At 37.1% G+C, this 18490-nt stretch overlaps 2 protein-coding genes across 8 annotated transcripts in view; both read right to left on the bottom strand.

Moving 5' to 3' along the window:
- Positions 1-1616: 1616 nt before the first annotated feature.
- LOC118744935 (homeobox protein 5) overlaps positions 1617-18490 on the bottom strand; it is an 84385-nt gene continuing 67511 nt past the window's right edge. For 6 of the 7 annotated variants that reach the window (XM_036478377.1, XM_036478376.1, XM_036478375.1 and 3 more), the window contains 5 exons: positions 13884-14158; positions 13331-13812; positions 12833-13084; positions 6610-9561; positions 4013-5600 (listed from right to left, as the gene is read on the bottom strand). In XM_036478377.1, coding sequence (XP_036334270.1) covers positions 4859-5600; positions 6610-9561; positions 12833-13084; positions 13331-13812; positions 13884-14158 — 4703 coding nt within the window. In that variant the 3' untranslated portion in view covers positions 4013-4858. Of the gene's footprint in view, positions 2255-4012; positions 5601-6609; positions 9562-12832; positions 13085-13330; positions 13813-13883; positions 14159-18490 lie in introns of those variants that run through there. The other variant, XM_036478372.1, reaches the window with a different exon arrangement.
- On the bottom strand, positions 9568-12825 carry LOC118744939. Its single transcript, XM_036478383.1, has 2 exons — positions 12064-12825; positions 9568-10478 (listed from the first exon to the last, which is right to left on the bottom strand). Exons 1-2 carry the CDS (start codon positions 12269-12271, stop codon positions 9724-9726), a joined length of 963 nt encoding a protein of 320 aa, XP_036334276.1. The 5' UTR covers positions 12272-12825; the 3' UTR covers positions 9568-9723.

Here is an 18490-nt window from a genome sequence, read left to right as displayed (position 1 = left end):
AAATGTATTAAATAACACATCGAAATGTGTAATTTCAGTAATTTGTGTAAATGTGTAATTTCAGAATTACATCAGAATCACGTATCCGATATAGAAAACTACATTGTGAAATAATGAGATGACATGAGGACACTAACATAATTTGAAAATATGTTCACTAAAATTGTATTAATATTAAAATAATGATTTGGCAAGTTGTTATCGAGTTTAATTTTAAATTTAAACGTTTTCAAGATAAGATATTGATTATTTTTAAAAGGAATTTTTCACAATTGAGCAATTGTCAAAAAACTGCTTTTTAATCAAAAAGTTGTTTATTGAAACTACCTTCTTTTTTGTATCATGGAAAAAATAATAATTTTCCGACGAATTGATAACCTTCTCCTGTTTGTGAAGTCGGTTAAAAACAATTGGGCAATGAAAAAGTAAATTAAAAAATAGGCAATGGATTTCGAATATGACTTCTACGTAGGTGCAGCGAAATAGGAATTTTCCATAGTTTTCGGCATTAATAGGAACATTTAGGACCATGACCATGAATGATATACTAATACATTTTTATAAATTTTTTTGATTGTAATAAATGCCGCGTTTGCATTACAATGGTATAATTAAATTTAGAAAAAATTATTTTAAATGAAATACTATCATTTTTTTTTTATATAAATATGTTTTTTTGGTATAATTGCCGTGATTGCATTACAGTGGTATAATAATTTAGTACTAAAAGTATTTATCTGTAAAAAAATTTAGTACAAAAAATGTAGAACTAAACATTTGACCTACATGTATTACACACAATTTCTTTTTTAATTATAGTTATAAAATTTAGTATTAAATTATTTTGTACTAAAACCATTAGTACTACAAACTTTGTTAAGCATATTAAAACCGGAAATACTTTTTAAATAAATTATAAAAGTTTTTGATCAAAATTAAAAAAAGTTTTCGATGCATAGTTAAAATCGAAGTCAGGAAAAAAGATTTTAAATTTGTGTAAAAATTTTGTACTGGAACGTGTTGGCATAATTGGCATTTTTTCGTTATTTTCGTAGAATCCTAAAATTTTTTACTGAAACCCCTACTAAGTACATGTATGAATTTTTAGTACACATAAAAAATCTTTTGGTTTAATGTGAAAAACAAATTTTTACTATTTCCCATTTTTTTAGTATTGCTGTAAAGTTGAGTTTTAAAAATATTAAGTCTGCTGATCAGTGGCGGATACACGGGGGGGGGGAAAGGGGTTAAACTCCCCAGACCAGAAAAAGATGACCACATAACTATAAAAGTTGATTGTATTTACTACAAACTAAAATTTCTTTTTGACCACATTTTTTTTTATTTTTTTAATGAAAATAATGTACTATTTTTTTTTAGTAATATGTAAGTAATAATTTTTTTTAATGAAAAGTACGTACTAAATCTTTTTACTTAGCACCAATTTCTTGCGAAAAATATGTATGCTTTAAATTTTCAACGCATAAAATTTTTTTTTGTTTTCAAAGTGTTAAATTTTAAAAGGATACAATTTTATTCGGGCAATAAAATCATAAATTTTAAATCTATACATACCCATTAAAGCGTCCGCTAAAGAAAAAAGTAAAAAAAAAATGTATATTATTTTAATCTTTATTAAGATTCCCTACTGCACAAAGCTAAATTGCCTTTTTATGCATAAGTAAATACCGTTATCGGCATTATATTCGTTTTTTTTTGCATTGGTGTCGTAAATACGCATTACACTTAAAAAAACGATTTGTGACATTTGGATATATTACGAGTGCAAATTGTTCTTTGTGTATTTGTGTGTTAAAGCACATCGAATTGCGTACGATTGAGCGGAAGGCGAGTGAGTAAATGTATATATAAATGATATTAAATGTACATATATATATTTTTAAAATTGTTTTAAAAAATAATCATTATTAGTAGGTAGTGGTAGATTCTCAAGATTTTTTCCTTTAACATTCGTTTTCGCTTTTCTCGGTGCTACATATTTAGTTTATTATTTATGTATACATATATGTACTTATTTTTTGGTAAAAAGTGTTAGACTTATTAAATTCTTATTCCTAAATTTTTTCTCAGTTTTTAAATTATATTTTATGTAGAATTCTTCATCCACATTTGCATGCACATGGTATATGTGTGTGTATGTATGTATGGATGTGTGCTGTTATTTTCTTTCCAGCTGCTTAAAACTTAAAAAGTTTCAATGGATTTCGCTTAAATTTAGTTGCAGCGGGCTTTGCTGAAAAATTAAGACAAAAAATTAGAAAAATTTGTGTAAAATAAAATTAATTTTTTCGCAAGAGTTAGTTTTTTTAAATTAGCCGTTGATTAGTCGCATGAGATATGTATGAGTTACGCTTCGACTTTTTTAGTTCTAATGATTTTCTTTCTTCGTTGCTATTAATTAATGTCTGGTTCGTACACTGGCTTTTTACCAATTAAAAAATTTTATTTTTTAAGTTTCACACATTTTCCATATATTGCGCATGCGCCATGTGTGCTGCTGCTCAGTCTTGCTAAAGTAAGCAAATTCTTAAGACATCGACAGCAAAACTTAGGCCCTAAAAATAATTTTTTATTAAAAAATTTTGTACTCAAAGTAATGTTAAAAAATTTAGTACTAAATGTTGCTTAAATTTTTGAAGAGTGAAGTGTTTAAAATTTAATACGCACGCGCGAGTTAAAATTAAAAAAAAATTAAACTTTTTTTTTAAACGTATGTAGCTCTAATTTTTTTGTTTAATTTTTGTTAAATTTTAATTTGAGTACTAAATTTTGCTTGTATCCTATTGAAGTGCAAAAATTCTAACCGCTGTGCAATATTTTAGTTAGATATTGTTTGCATTACTTTAGATTTTAGTTCCAAAATTTCTGTATTTGTGCGCTTTGATGCTAAATTTCGACATGTTGATAAAGCACTAAATTGCTTTAGTTGTTTGAATTAAAATTTTTTGGGACACTTTACTATACAAATTATTTTACTAAAAAATTTGTGGGCCGTTTTTAGTACCAAAGCTGTTGTGCCCATTTTATTAACCTATGAATGATGCGAAAAGCAGATTTTCGCTTTTCGTAGACATTAAGTACTTAAGTACTAAATTTTCCCATTAAATTTTTAAGCTCACTTGCTTTTCTGCTAAATTTTATTACTATTTTTTACTAAATTTTCTCATTGCTGAATTTTACTTTTTTGGTTCTAAATTTTAAGGCTTTGATTTGGTACTAAATTCAAAGGCTCGTTTGCTTTGCCGCTAAATTTTATTTTTTTGTTACTTTTTTCAATTTTGTAGCGTATTGAATTGATAAGTTTAGTTGTTACTTCATGATTGATTTTCGGAAATTTTTAACACTAGTACTAAAAATTTCAAACACTTTAGTAGTAAAAATGTAGTAGCCTTGCTAAGGTGCTAGATTGTCTTTTACAATTTTTGAGTCGAGATTTTAGTACTAAAGTTTGATAGTCACTTTATAAATTTACTATTGGGGCAAACATTTGTTTTTGGTTTTAGTACATTCTCAACTTCTTTAGTATTAAATTCGGGGGTTTCTAAATTTGTTATCCGTTGGTAATCGATTTTAAATTTTGACTTTTGGTACTAAAATTTGGTATTTATTTTTCTAGTACTAAATTTTTGTTTAGTACTAAGTTCTAGTATTTGATTTTTAGTGTTAAAATTTAATATTTGATAATTTGTAATCAATCCTGGCGGTTTGATTTTTAGTACTAAAACTACGTATTTTGTTTTCAGTACTCAATTTCAGTATTTTTTATTTAGTACGGTCATTGATAATGTAATAGTAAGGTAACAGAAACATTGAAAACCCTATCGTACGATATCAAAGTTATGAAATTTCAGAATTTGATCATTTACAGATACCAGTAAGGAAATTAAAAAAAAAAAATAATAAATTAAAATTATAGCACTATAACTTCAAAACGTAATAAATTAAAAATATTAATTTTATTTAAAGTTAAATTTAGTACACACAAACAAACAAAACTTCCTAAATGTAGATAGATGTAAATTTGTTGCTTTTTGTTGGCTTGGGATAAAATGAAAACAAAAACTGTATAAATATATGTAATACGTTTAACATTTTTCAAAAAAATTAAATTATATCTGTACTTTTTTTATTTTGAAGTGTATATTATTTTACGTATTAAATTATTTTTAATTTCTTTGTATACAATTAAATTAGTACAAGTGCAGACTAAACAAAATTTGGTTTCCATTGTTACTAAGCATACTTACAGGCGCACTACCGCAATATATGTACGTATGTGTGTATGCACTCGTATTTATTTGTGAATTACTCCATTTTGGCTTTTATTGTGCATTTTACTACATATTTTCTAAAATGTTTAGTAAATTTTTTTCCATAAAAATATTTTTGCTTTGCCATTTTTTTTTGTAAACTTCATTTGCTTTATTTGTGATCTCTAACATTGCTTGGTTTCAGTCAATATTAAATTAGTATTACCGCTGTGTTTGTGTTGATTACATTTTGTTGTTGTTCGCTAATGATTTACAAGCTTCATATCAACTTTCTAATGCATATCAGAAGCGTATGAGAGAAGCATTAAAAAAGCATGATGATTGTTGGAATTAGCGACTAATAATAAGAAATATATATATTTCACATTTTTTAGTAGCTACTTTTTGGTGTTTCTTCCTCAATTCGATTTTATATATATTTTGGTTGATTTTTAAGATTTTACATTTTTTCTATCCTTTTGCTGAAAATTGGTTACTTGCATATGTACACTAGTATGTATGTGTAAGTATGTGTATGACCAATTAGTGAAAAAAATATTCTCAACTACTCGCTACCCCTTAAGCGCCTAAAGTACGATACGCCTAACCCCACAATCCATACAAAACTTAGCCTGTTCGACTAGAAATTTAGCGCCACATTCATGGCAAAATTTGGACATTTTCATACTCGCGCTCATTGCTGCATTTGTGCTCGAAAGCGAGCTGCTCGAACTGTATTGTTGGCCCTTGGCCGTAGACGCTGGCAAATCATCGGGTGTCGCGGCTGCAGTTGAGGCGGCGGCCGTCATCGTCGTGGGTGAGCTAAGGGAACTCTCATAGTTGTTGTTGTGATTGTTGTTGCTATTGCCCACTAGATTGTTGTGCTGCTGTTGCTGCGCATAGTGACTGCTTATATAGTTGTTGTTGCTGTTGCCTCCGCTGTTTTTGTTGCCAATACCGGCATGCTGCTGCTGTTGTTGTTGTTGTTGCTGCAATTGTTGCTTATATTTGATGTTGCAATTCACCTCATCAGAGTTATCACTGCTGGATGAGCCGCTTATGCGGCGCGGACGCGTCTTCAATGGCGCGTATTTGTATAATTGTGTCGTTTGTTGTGGCAGTTGTTGTTGTTGCTGCGGCTGCTGCTGTTGTTGGTAGTGGTATTGTTGTTGCTGTAGCTTATGTTGACGCTGCGCAGTCTCATCGGCGTGCATTGTGCTGGGTAGATGAGTAGTGTTTGTAGCGGTCGACGCGCTGGTGGAGGGGCGACTGCGCGTTGCACTGCGTTGCGGTGTGACCGAAAGCTCCGAGGATCTCTGCCGTGAGAGGCTGTAGGATATCGGGGGAAAAGTTAATTTTTTCATGAGAGTTTTTATGTTGAAACACCGCGCCAAGCATTTCAGGTGTTGTAGCTTTCGGAGCTCATTGCTGGCTTATAAAACTTCTAAGATGAGTTGAGCTCTCAAACCCCGAAAACGCTGAACGCCTTAAAATCTTGACACTGGTTTCTAACTTAAGTCTTAACATTTTTCTGAAAACAACAAGGCTCGTTCTGGGCAATGGCCTTTATTTAGCTTTTTCTGTCGACTTAGTTCTAAGATCTCATTACTTATACTTCCACTAGTTCAAAGATAAAACCATTCAGGAAAAGACTCTTGTCAGGTAGTTCTCAAGCTTCAAGTCATCGCGCATTAGCCATCGATAAAAGTTTGTGATGATGCCTGGAGCAAGGATTCCTGCTGGTACCTCGTTCAAAAAAAGTCGACGATGACACTTTTCGACTTTGGTTTTACACCTACAAACTAAACTAGCGGTGCCAGCAGATTTCAAATCGACCTAGATTACGAGATCCCCTTTCGGCCAGGAAGAAATTCTTGACTAAAACAGGTTGGAAGACCACAATTTTCCACTCAGAGAGCTTACTCTGGAAACTTGAGAAGCAAAGGGAGTGGAAAAGTTGAGTGGCTGGCAGCCCAAAAAGCAGAAAATTACTTGCGCTCATTCTAACAGTAAAACCTCTTTCGGCCCGAGCTATCTTTAAAAAGTCTGTAAAAGAAAACTACGCAGACTTCGAAAAGGACCACGAAATGACGCCGAACTCACTGAAACCATAGAAGACATGGCGAGCACCCTAATCTTCCTTTTTTTCTACTCGGACGAAATTTCTATGAAAATTACAAGCTTGGTGAAAACTATTCCAATGAATTTTAAGAGAGTAGTTTAACTGCCATTTAATAGGGGCTTGATTACTTGACTCAATCTATGTAAGTCAACTTCCGGTTTGGAGTCCCCAGGGAAGAAGTCCTATCATGTTAGTAAAATTTCATAGCTTACTCACCTCCCGTACGCAGAGTCGGCGCTCAACTTCGAGCCGACACCGCGTCGTGACGACTTTGATGATATTGGATACCCATCTAGGCTGCTCATGTCGTCCGAGTCGCCGCATGCATCACCGCTTGCATCTTCAGAAACCGCATACATTGGCGCTGTTGCTTTCACTGTTGTTGATGCCGTTGGTGGCGGTCGTGGAGACGGTGGCGATGCATTGCTATTGCGCGGCACATACGTACCACCACGTCCTCCCAAGCCAGCACCCATGGCCATATTATTCCCGCCATACAGCATTGCGGCATTGCCAGCTGCTGAATTGACTGAATTGAGACCGGTCATTGCTTGGCGTATATTGGCGCCCACTTCTTCGCTCATTTGTCGAAAGTCATCTTGCATGCGCTGTATTAAATTCTTGGCATTGTTCAGCTGCACGTTGGGCAAGTGATTACCCCTGTTGAAAGGAGTGCAGCGCAACATCATATCTTCGACGTGACCTTTTAACTGCTCATCATCATCGCTAATTTTGCTAAACTTATTATCGCAGCCATCGACTTCAACCTCGACCATAGTTTGTGGATTACCGACCATGTTGCGCAGCGAGTCTGGTGAAATGGGTGAGCGACCATGTTCGTTCGGCTCCGTCTCGATGCTGATGAAGATCTCGCGTTTCTTGTGCTCTGAATCGGAGTGTCGCTTGTTGATCACACTGTCGCCATAGACGGCGTTCTGCGCAGTAACGCGGCTTAGATCTTCGTATCTGTCAGATGTGGGTGAGGGTTGTTTGCTCTTTGGGCGTGATTCGTCACAGGATCTGTGGGAAGAAGGAGTTAGTAGGAGCGTGGGGTGGCTGTGTTTGTTGGATGAGGCGAGATTTGGAAATTGAAAGTGGTTATTGCTGTTGTTGTAGTCTGTTGTTTGTGCTGCATGATTTTGAGAGTGGTTGGTATTGTTATTGTTGTTATTCTGTGTATACATTGAATTCGGCGTCACCGTCGAACGTTGTTTATTCGACGTGCGATTCAAGAGAAACTCTCTACAGTCCTTAAAGAGAGGAAATTGCTCATCGTCATTCTCGAATGACGAGAGAAATTCCTCAAAGTCAAAGTCGTCGAAGATTGGTAAAGGCGGTACGTTGGGAGGCGTCTTTAGTGGTGCAGATTGCCCGCGCGCGTTCACGAAACACGTTTGCGGTTCCTGTTGCTGCTGCTGCTGATACGACGAACGATACTTGGATTCATAATACTCAACCGATGAACGATTGGCTTCATCGTCAGCTGAACAGGAATCATCTGCCTCGGGCGAGGCATCGTAGAGGAAGTGATTGCGTCCGAGGCGCTTCTTACGATTCAATAAATTCCTACCCTCAGCTGAGCTGCGTTGACTAAGCGTCGGATGCGCATTTGGTTGTGCTTCGTCAGCAGTCGACGGGCGAGTGGGAATGTCCATAGCCTGGCTGGCAGTAGTCATCGCAGCTGTTGTTTGTGTCGATAAATCTTTTACTTCAGCTGATTTTGTGAGTGGTAGCAGCTTGGTTAGTTGCGATATCGGGCCGGTCTGTGGCGCAGAGCACTCCGATGAGGAGGAAGAGAAGTCCAGCCGTCGTTCTGCATTGCCATCGCCAATGGATTTTAGTGTGCGCACAGAGTTCAGATTAACAGGCAGGTTATCACATTTATTAATTAATTTAGGATCAATGTATTCACTTCCCGAAGCGTTCTTAGTATCATTGCTGAAGGCGCTAAGTGATATAGATAGTGGAGGCTTGGTGGATTCGCTAAGGAGCGCATTCAAGTTAACTGGTTGGTTCACAATGGGCAACTGTGTAGGCGTGGCCTGTACAGAAGCCCTTGTATCCTGCTTTTTTGTTATCGGCGTCGAGCTGGCCTGAGGCAATGTTATGCGCTCCAATCGGAGAGGCTGTGTCTTTTGCGAGTTGGGATACTCCTTTTCATATCGGCAAACTTCAGGCGTAGATGGTGTGTTTGCCACTGGAGTTGGCAGGTGTTGGCGGGATTGATTCTGCTCCACATCGCCTGTAGTTGGTGCCGGAGGTTCGATATCTTCTGCCTTGATGCTCTTAGCAGAGTTTTGCTTGCTTAGAGTGTTGCTTTTCTCTTTGAATTCCTTAGTTATGACGGGATTGTGGAGATTCACGGCTGGCGAGTTGGACGCGCTTTGCTCGACTGTTGGCTTATTGGCGCTTGCGTTAGCGTTAGCGGAATCTAGCGTCGCCTGTGCATTGAGTTTCTCCAATTCTTTTTCGTACTTGAGGAAAGCTGCTAGTGAGTCGGTTTTCGAGAGATATTTGGCAGCCGAGTGCATTAGTTCATCGGAGCTGTTTACGCCCAACATAGTCGTACAATTGGGCGTATTCGTATTAGAATTCGCTGGGGTTGCTGATGTCGCCGCGCCTTGAACATTGAGTTTGAGACTTTGTTTGCGATTCGAGAGGCTATTATCGCGACGTGCGACCCGTGGACTCTTCGTCACCGCATAATCGTTCACGCACACCGAACGTACAGGCATCTCATCGTATTCCTCCGGTTTAAGAAAATTCGTAGAGATTGGACCTTCATCAGAGAGACCACGTTGTATGGTAGGACGATGATTTTGGGCGAACAGTGGGCGTGATGAAAGCATCGGCGAACGACGCGGACCGCGCAGTGAAGATGTACGTCGAAAGTTCGATGGCGTTTTGTTAGTAGTCGCAGAAGGTATCGTCGGCGTGCGTTGGTTCTGTGAGTTGGTCGTCAATGGACTAGAGTTGGGCGTGAAAGTGCTGAGTGTGAGTGAAGTGGACATTTTAGCGGGCAAACCAGCTGGTGCCGAAGGAGTTTGTGTGGAAGTTTTCGGGAGATTTGAGGAAAAGGAGGGATTATTTGGTGGAGAGGATGAGCAAAGCTCCTCCAGTTGACGCTTAGCCGAGAGGAAAGGATCGTATTTGTCGGACGGCAGACCGCTAAAAATATATTATAATTAGTGAAGTAAAAATGTTTAGAAAGCGTACGATAATAAATACGTTAAAGTAAAAATAATCTTGCGATACTGTCACTAAATTCTTGAGATGATTTGGGATCACAGTTAAAATGAGTCTTCCTGGCCTCGCCTTCTGCATACGTATTCATACAAACCTGAGCACAAATGACTTGTCACGTGCCAACTTCGGCGGCGCCTTTATCACCTTAATCTCATCTTCTGTCTCGTCGTCGGCCAATATACGGCTGTCGTTGTCTTTCAGCTGCTCACCGCCATTGCTTGGCAACTTTAATGGCATCGTAAAAATCTCTATGCTTTCTTTTATCAAAGGGATCGCCTTCATTGGTGCGGCATGTGACGAAATCGATTGACGCACTAACTTTTTGCGTTTGGGACGACATATCGTCAAGGAACGTATGGCATTCACATCCAATTTCGTATGTGAGGTGGTTGCCGACGAGGTGGTCGCAGTTTCGACAGTTGTTACGTTAATCGTGTTGTTGGGCAGCTTGTCGAAAGTGGTCTGACGTCTCTGAAGCATTTGCATGGGTGCTGTAAGCGGCGATGATGATGGTGCGTAGCGTTTCAGTTGTTGTTGCTGCTGCTGTGAGTGCATTTTCAGCATTTCATATGATTGGTTGTTACGTACTTCGCCGCGTTGCACGTCTTCCTCATCATGGTCCGTCATTACAGTGCCCGCGTCTCCGCTTAAACTTGGCTCCGATGGCACTTTGGACTTCAATTTATTTCTTGACTTGCTGTCTGCGTTATTTGTCGGCTGTGTTTGAGTATGACGCGGCGGCGTTGTGGGTTTACTGATGGCCTTTAAAGGACACGCAGTGTATGTCAAAGTTGCAGACAAAGTTTTTGGGTCGCCAAGGCTTTGCTCTCTTGTTTGCTCTGTGCGGTGATGAAGGTGATATGAATGAATGTGGATGAAAGCAGTAGGTTAAAGCTTAAGGAAATGAGCGTGGTAGAGAAATGAAAAGGCTGCAAGTATGTAGGATTGGAGTCCGAGCTCCAACTGACATCCAGGCGATGGAAGACTCCCAGTAATCATAAACTGGTGCTCGGAGGATTGGGGAAGGCGGAACAAATATTACTGTGCTGAAAAAGTTTGTCCAAGAAAATATTAAACTCGAGCTTTTAAAAACTTGCATCCTCCGCTAAGAAGGTATGCATATCTGTACTGGGCTCTAGGTCACACTAAAATTATTGACAAAGAATAGGCCCACGTACGCCGTAAAGAAGGTGCTCTTTAGCAAAAACTGTCTAGAGGAAATACATCGATGTCACTAACAAACAATTAACCGGAGCTTGTACCCGAACCAATACACAAAGCTGTGCACCAAATCACACGAATGCAAGGTCTCTAGAACGATGTATGGAGTATCTGGTAGCGAAATTGAAAAATTTATTTTATCGCTTAAGAGGAGGCACGCTAGTCTATTAGTTGGGGTACAAACAGTTCTCTTGGCTTCACGTGCTTTTAAATTGGCATTGACCTGTGATAAAATTTGCAAGAGATGCAAAAGTAGTGAGGAGATTGTGAAGCATATTCTCTCAGACTTTATAAGGCCCTGAGCAGTTAAGACGATTGTGATGTTCTTCAACATCGCTCTTCATTAAAGACATTGGCTTCGGTAGTTTGTCTAGTAACGCTATGGGCCTAAATGGTCTCTGTGAAGATCCAGCCTACCCTTCTGAGACGAAAACTGGCATCAAATTCTTTCTAGTCCTTTCCTCTTTATCGGAATTTAAATTAATGTAGACTGAAGTATTCGACTTATAGAATGCCAGACAAATTTCTAATAATAAACAGTTCGACTGTGGCTGAATTCCGGTGTTTCAGTGTAGGTTGGGCGATCACACAGACAGGGCATCTCGTCTCCGTGATGAGGCTAATCTGGCGCATGTGATAGCCCTTATGGTTCCGACCGATTAGGTACCCCTAAAGTCAAAACTGAATTTCAAAAATTGGTTCAGGCGGCAAAATTTTAAGTGAGTTAATTTTGGTTCGCATCTAGAATTGAAAAAAAAACAAACAAACGGAAGATGGAATCCAGAGGCTGTAAAAGAAATTATCGCAATAGTCCGGATAATTAATTATTTTGAACTGCAGGTATGGTGGAATAGCTCTGATAAGGCTGAGCAACGGCTAAGTTCTTGACGGATTTAAAGCCTTCTATTTAAGTTCGAGTCTTAAAAATTTATATTATTATTTATATTTATTTTGCCTTTTTCTTAGTCCATAAACACCGCCAATGATATTTCAGCCCTAGGTAGAGAATTTGGAGAATCTCGGAGTATATGGAAATCAGTGATCTTTGAAAACTTTGTCCAGATTTTTTATAGAGTCTGCACCAATCTTAATAGACCTAAGCAAGTAAATAGGTACCATTATTTTCCTCAAGCGTCTAAGAATTTTTTTTAACCGCTTTTCTTAAACAAAAAAAAGATAACCAAGTGTGCGAGATATTTATACCTGAATGGGCAACCGTCATCCTTTCATCGTAATTGCGTGTGCGAACCTTCTCGCATTGCGACGATTGTGGCGGCGGTGGTGTTGCTTCGCTCGAAGCTTGGTGTTGCTGCTGCTGCTGTGTGTGTAGCCTACTTATTGCATTCAGTGTAACACGGCGCTTTGGCGGCTTCTTCGTGACGGTATTGCCCTTAGTCAATTTGGCGCCCATTAAGTGGAGATTATCGAAGCAAGCACTCCTAACGTAATCATCAAAGCTGGCGGCGGCAAGGCGCGTGGGAGAGGGCGGCGGTAATTCAATGTCGTTTCTATGCGGCTTGCGGGCGCGCAATGTGTTATGGAAATCTTTCAAAATGGCGGGTTTTCTAGCGTTGCGGGAGGGTAGATGATAGAATGATAGCGATTCGATGACAGATGATAGTGGGATGATGGGTTTTGTGCAGAACCCGTATGCGTAGCGGAGAGAGAGATGGGTAAATTGTTGAAATTTATTAAATCTTTTTTTTTAAGCTTCTCACTACGTGCTTGTTTTTGCCAGCTATCTACATACTTTTCAACACAAATTTAGTAATTTTCAAAAAAATAAACTTTCAACAAGTGTGGTGAAATAGTGAGGTGACATAAAATGAGTAACAGTATCGCAAATAAATTACACTAATTTTTTAAATTATATGAAATACTCTGGAAAATTTTCGCCACTACTTAGAACAAAAGAGTCAGTTTACCGTTAGTTTAACGCTAATCGTTTATCGTTAGTTAATTGCCTACTCACCTTTCACTGGTTACCGAAGATGTCATCGATAGCGACATAATGCCGTTAGCGTTATTGTTGCCGCTGCTGTTATTATTGTTGTTGCTGTTGTTATCGTTGCTACCTTCACAGTTTTGTATTGTATTGTTGTTTGTGTTATTGTTGCTGCTACTGTTGTTATGGCTGCCGTATCCGGTTTTTAGACTATCGCCGATTTCGTACTCATCGCCAGCCAAGCCCGCGTATTTGTCACGATTAATCGAACGCTTTGTTCTGCAAAAATATCGCCAATTAATACATTTCTTTTTGTTTAAGTTTTCTGTTCGAAAACGTTGGTAAAAAAATCGTAAAAAAGTATAAAAACAAATATTTTAACTTTGCTATCTTGCCCTCATCGGTTGGCAAACCCGTTTCTTTTGCTTCTTTCCCGATTATTTTACCACAACATTTGACAAATTGAGTGAATAAAAATTTGGGGGGAAAAATACAATACAATTGTACTGAAATTTCAACGCTTACTTGAGACATGGCGCCCGGTATTTGGTGCGCGCCTCCAGTCGCTCTTTGGCCAAGTTTTGTTCGCCTTTTGTCGTATGTTTGATAGACGCCTGCAGCGCCTTCTCCTTGCACCACTCCACATGGCGATCGTAGGCCTTCGGGCCAAAACAGCGCTCACAATGTGGACACTGTTCGGCCGGCGGTGGCTGTATGCGCTTGGCCAGTGAACGGTCGGACGAGCGCATGCGATCGCGTGTAAAGCTGCCAGCGCCGGGAAGCGATGTGGTCGACGATGTCGATGCGATCATTTGACTGTTGGGTGTAGTGTGATTAGAGGCGCCACCACCGGCGTTTGTTGCTGCTGCACTGTGAGCGCTGGGCGACTGTCTGTTTGCAGTGCCGACGCTTGCTGCCAATTTCCGCATGGAGGCGCGCGCTGTGCTGCGCACCAAATCCTCACCGCCGCTCGACTTCTTACGCGTCAGTATGGGGGAGGCAATGTGCTGCAGATAGAGAAGGGGCATTGTTAATGCATTGAATAGTTAAATATTTTCGTTCAATGCCGCACACTTACCTGCAGCGGCTTCGGTGATTGTCCGCGCGGCTCCTGTTTTGCCGCTGGCAAGCCGAAATTTTTCGGCAGCGGATAGCTAGCCAGTTCGGTGCCTTCGCGTCGCTGTCGTGAGGAATCGAAGATATTGCGCTTCTTGGCCGCCATTTTTTCGCAGATGCCCACATGTTTCTGCAGCGTAACCGGATTGAAGGTGCGCCGACAGACGGGGCACGGCGCCAATTCGGAGGGTGCATCCAGATAGGGATCCGCCGAGTTCGCAATTGTGTTGCTGTTATCTGTTGCAGTTGGTTGTATGGTGGAAGGCGAAGGATGGGAGATAAAAGGGAAGAAAAAATGGAGGAGAAATAGAGTTTGGTTGCTTCCTTATTATTATTATTTGAAAAATCAGTATAAAACGTGTTGTATATTGACAAATTGATAATCTTTTACATATTTATTTTATTTTTCAAAATGTATTTTGTTGCTAAAGTGGCATTAGTGATTGTTGAGAAGTGTAGAAAGTGAAGCAAAATTATGAAATTTTTGTTTTTAGTTTTTTTTGCCGCCACTTTTGGAGGCTGCCACATCGACGCAGAGTCTTCGCATGAAGTTTTTGATTAAGTTGGGTACATGCATGCATGTGCCGAAACCTGGCACTCATATCGCATTCACACATATACACATAATTCTACGCGACGCTATTTTAAATTGCTATTTCTATGTGTAATTCTATTATTTTTACCGCAAAACATTTCTTAACATTTTGTACATTTTTGTAAGCACATTTAAGCTGTAGTGGCCCATGTTCTTGTTTGTGTTGTCGTCATGTTGCAATGCCAGGCGACAAATTCGTCTCGATCCACTCAGCACATTGCCTTGTGGAAACAATGAACTTCTCTGCCTATTTTTAAAACCCAAACAAAATTTGCATGCCGCATATGTACAACAAAAATCGACCCAGTAGGAAATTCAAGAATTTGTTTTTGGTTTTTAAATTAAATGTTTTTAGGAAGATTTGTTTTAGTTGGCGTAGAAAATCATCGTTTTTATTTTCAGACAGCTGAAATTGATCCAGTGGAAGTTGAAATAATTTTCACTTATATTTCTTAAATGATTTGTTTAGCTTTTCTCTTTTACTTAGGGCAGAAAATAACCGGTAATATTTTCGGACAGTCAAAATCTACCCAGTAGAAAATCTAATTTTTTTTTAATTTTCGACAAAATCAATCCCGCAGGGATTTCATAAAAAAATATTTTTTAATTAAGAATTTTTCAGCTCCTATTTTAATCAGGAATAGAAAATAGCCGTTATTTTAATTTTGGACAACCGATCGGCCTTGTAGGAAATTAAAAAAACATTTTTTTATTTAAATATTTTTTAGCTGTTATATTTTAAACATATTCAGAAAATAATCTGTATTTTTTCAGACAACGGAAATCGCCCCAGTAAGAAATGATGTAGAAGAAAATTTTTTTTTTAAATATGTATACAAATTAAGAATATGCTTCATTTTAATCAGTGACACAAAATAAGCGGTTTTTGTGGGACAGCGAAAGCCAACCATGTAGGGATTTAATAGGAAAACATTTTTTTATTAATAATTTTTCAGCTGTTCTATTTTAATCAGGGGTAGAAAATAACGGTTATTTTTCGTGCAGCGGAATCGGCTTCGTAGGAAATTAAAATAAACATTTTTGATATGAGAATTTTTTATCTATTTTTTTTAACATATAAGAAAATAATCTTTTTTCTAATTAAAATCTAACTATTTTTGGCGGAGCTGTTTTATTTATTGACACAAAATTAGCGCTTTTTTGTACAGCGTAGGTTGACCCAGTAGAAAATTATTGGAAAATGTTTGAAAATGAAATCTAGCTTTAATTTCCTTCTTAGTAGGAAATTTTGAGAAAAATATATACTTTGAAGAATTTTTTCCTATTTTTTTGATAAGTTCAGAAATGAATTTAGTGGCGGAAAAATTTAGCATCTTTTCTTTTAAGAAGGAAGTTCAAAAAAAATTTATTTAACGATTTTCTTGAAACTTTGATAAAAAATTGTGAAAAATAGCTTATCTTTTAATTGTATTAGGAACTTTTATAGAATACACAATATTTTAATCCAATATTTTTCTTTTTATTTTTTTTTTTGGGGAGTAGGAAATTTATAGAAAATTATTGAAAAAACTAGGTTTGCTTTTCTTTTTAAGCAAGAAATTTATAGATAAACTTATCGAGGGCCTATATTCAATAGCCTCTATCAGCATTTTTCACAAAAATGAGGTTCTGATATAAAAATCCTTGTTTAGATAGCGCTTGACAGAAGAATTTACAGAATTAAGAACTGCAAAGTCATAATTAACATAAGTGGTGACAGATAAGCCCCAGATGGGTTCTAACATCACAAAGTAGTTTTTGTGAAAATTGCAGAAAGAGGGTATTGTATATAAGCTCTTTTTAACCAAGGAAAGAAAAAAATAGTATTTTGATCTTTTCGGTTGCAAAAGTTTTATTCATAAAATTGTTAAAAGATTGCCAATCGTACTTGCTTTGTGTTTTTAACCATTCGCGTTCTTTTTTGTAGTTTGAATTTTTTTTTTTAGATTTTGTTCGATATTTTATGACTCTATATTGAAAATAATGGTTATTTTTATTTTGCTGAAAAATATTTTGGAACTATATTGTTTTTATTGTATTTTAATTCACAAGAAATTGGAAACGATCGCTACGGTCATAGTTATAGCTTTCGATTTTGTTATTGATATTTTCATCGTTATCATTTAACTTTATTATACACTTTAGTTACCGTTTCACTTACAACTACCTACCACGCCGTTATATCATTTACAGAAGAAAGCTTTCCAAATAAAATCAGCAGCAGGAAATTAATAGCACTTCATAAAAAAAATATTCCCTTAATCCGGGATAGAAAATGGTCGTTATTTGAATTTTTTTCGGTTGCGAAAATTTTATTCTTACAACTTTTTTTCCAAAATCCCTGCAGAATCATTATTAAATTTTTTTGTTGGATTTTTTATTTTTAATTTTTTGATCTTTTTCTTATTAATTATTGTTTTAAAATTTTTTTTCTGCTGCTATCGTTATTTTTATCGATATTTGTATCGTTACAGCTGTTTTTCGTTTTTGTTTTCCTTGATTTTTTTTGTAAAGTTCAATGCCGTTATAGCAGTAATAGAAAAAAAATTTCCAGCATTTGGTTGTCTTGCACATTTTGAATACTTACAAAGGGACGTATTTATAGTCAGTGAAAATAAAGTCGACTCTAAACTTAATTGCAGTTGTTTGACATACTTACATACTTTTCAATGGAATATCAGCCAAAAATTTGCAACTGATTTTGGAATCGACTTTATTTCGACTATGAATATGCCCCATAGTTTTTCCTACTGGACTGAGCCGTTAAGGAGCTGCTACGCTGAATGCGTCGCGTACTCACATTTCTTTCAACGCGATCGTATGCAGCAATGAAAATTTCCCGGAAACAGGCATAGATTTAATTAGGGATCTCTGTGGATGACTCATTTAGGTATTCAATATATCTATACATGCATATATAAAATTTAATATTTTTACATATACGTATACGTACGAATATCGTCCATAACAGGATGCAGTGTTTTAGGATAGCAGACGTCTGCTTACAAAAAGCAATTATGTTTAGAATTTAGTGGGGAAATAATTTTTTAATATGTATTTACTCTAATGGTTGACAATTTTCAAAGTGAAAAAAATACGTTTTCTTCATTTCACTGACCGAATATCTCAGTTTCAATTAGCATTATTGTTGAACCATTCCCATTAATCATTTGCATCATCATCATTAACCTATCTAGCGCGCATACTCGTGTCAACAGCTTTAGTGTTGTAGAAAGTTAACCAAACACAAAAGATAAAAAAATTTGAAATTATAAAAATCATAACTGTGCCAAAATGTGCAAAGTAGGCTTCTCTTCAACGCGTTGAACTGCAGAACAGGTGTGGCGGCGCGTTTTGTTACACCTTTGAGCACAATGTACTTGTTTTTGATGTATATATTTTTTCTTTGTTATTTTCCTGGCGGCTGCTTAATCATTTTCTGCACGTTCATCTTACGATTCGATACGCAAATATGCATCGAAGTATTTGTAGGCATAACGAAACGAATCGCCCACTTGCAAAGCAATAAAGGAAGTAAAGCGAAGAAGAGGCAAAAAAAGTTTTGAAGAAAAAGTAACAAATTCAAAAATCTGGCCAATACTTTGTGGGCGCATTGTTTTAAACTACTCGTGGTAGCACTACAGACGAGGTGCCGTATTTAGGTAACACGCGCTGATGGGCCATTTGAATGAGGAGAGGGGTTAATGCGGGGGTAAATAAAATGCAGGTTGAATGAAGGTACCAGCGGCAGTTAAGTTGAGAATGAGTAAATTTTTGAATGATCTATGAAGACCATGATTTCGTAACTCTTCTATATGTAACTCCAATTGGCGTGATGCATATGCTAGAAGTATGTGTCTCCATTTGGTATGTCATGCGATTGAAAATCGGCGGACCCCGAACAATGCTTCTGTCATAAAGTCGTCGTTAGATTTGAGAATCTTGAGTCCCCTGAACAACCTTTTTCTTTAGGG

This window comes from Rhagoletis pomonella, unplaced genomic scaffold, assembly GCF_013731165.1.
Source record: "Rhagoletis pomonella isolate Grant_MI unplaced genomic scaffold, Rhpom_1.0 Rhpom_scaffold_00008, whole genome shotgun sequence".
In the NCBI taxonomy this organism is placed as follows: Eukaryota; Metazoa; Arthropoda; class Insecta; order Diptera; family Tephritidae; genus Rhagoletis; species Rhagoletis pomonella.
Note: the sequence above shows the minus strand (reverse complement) of the source record. Positions and strands in the feature narration are given on the sequence as shown.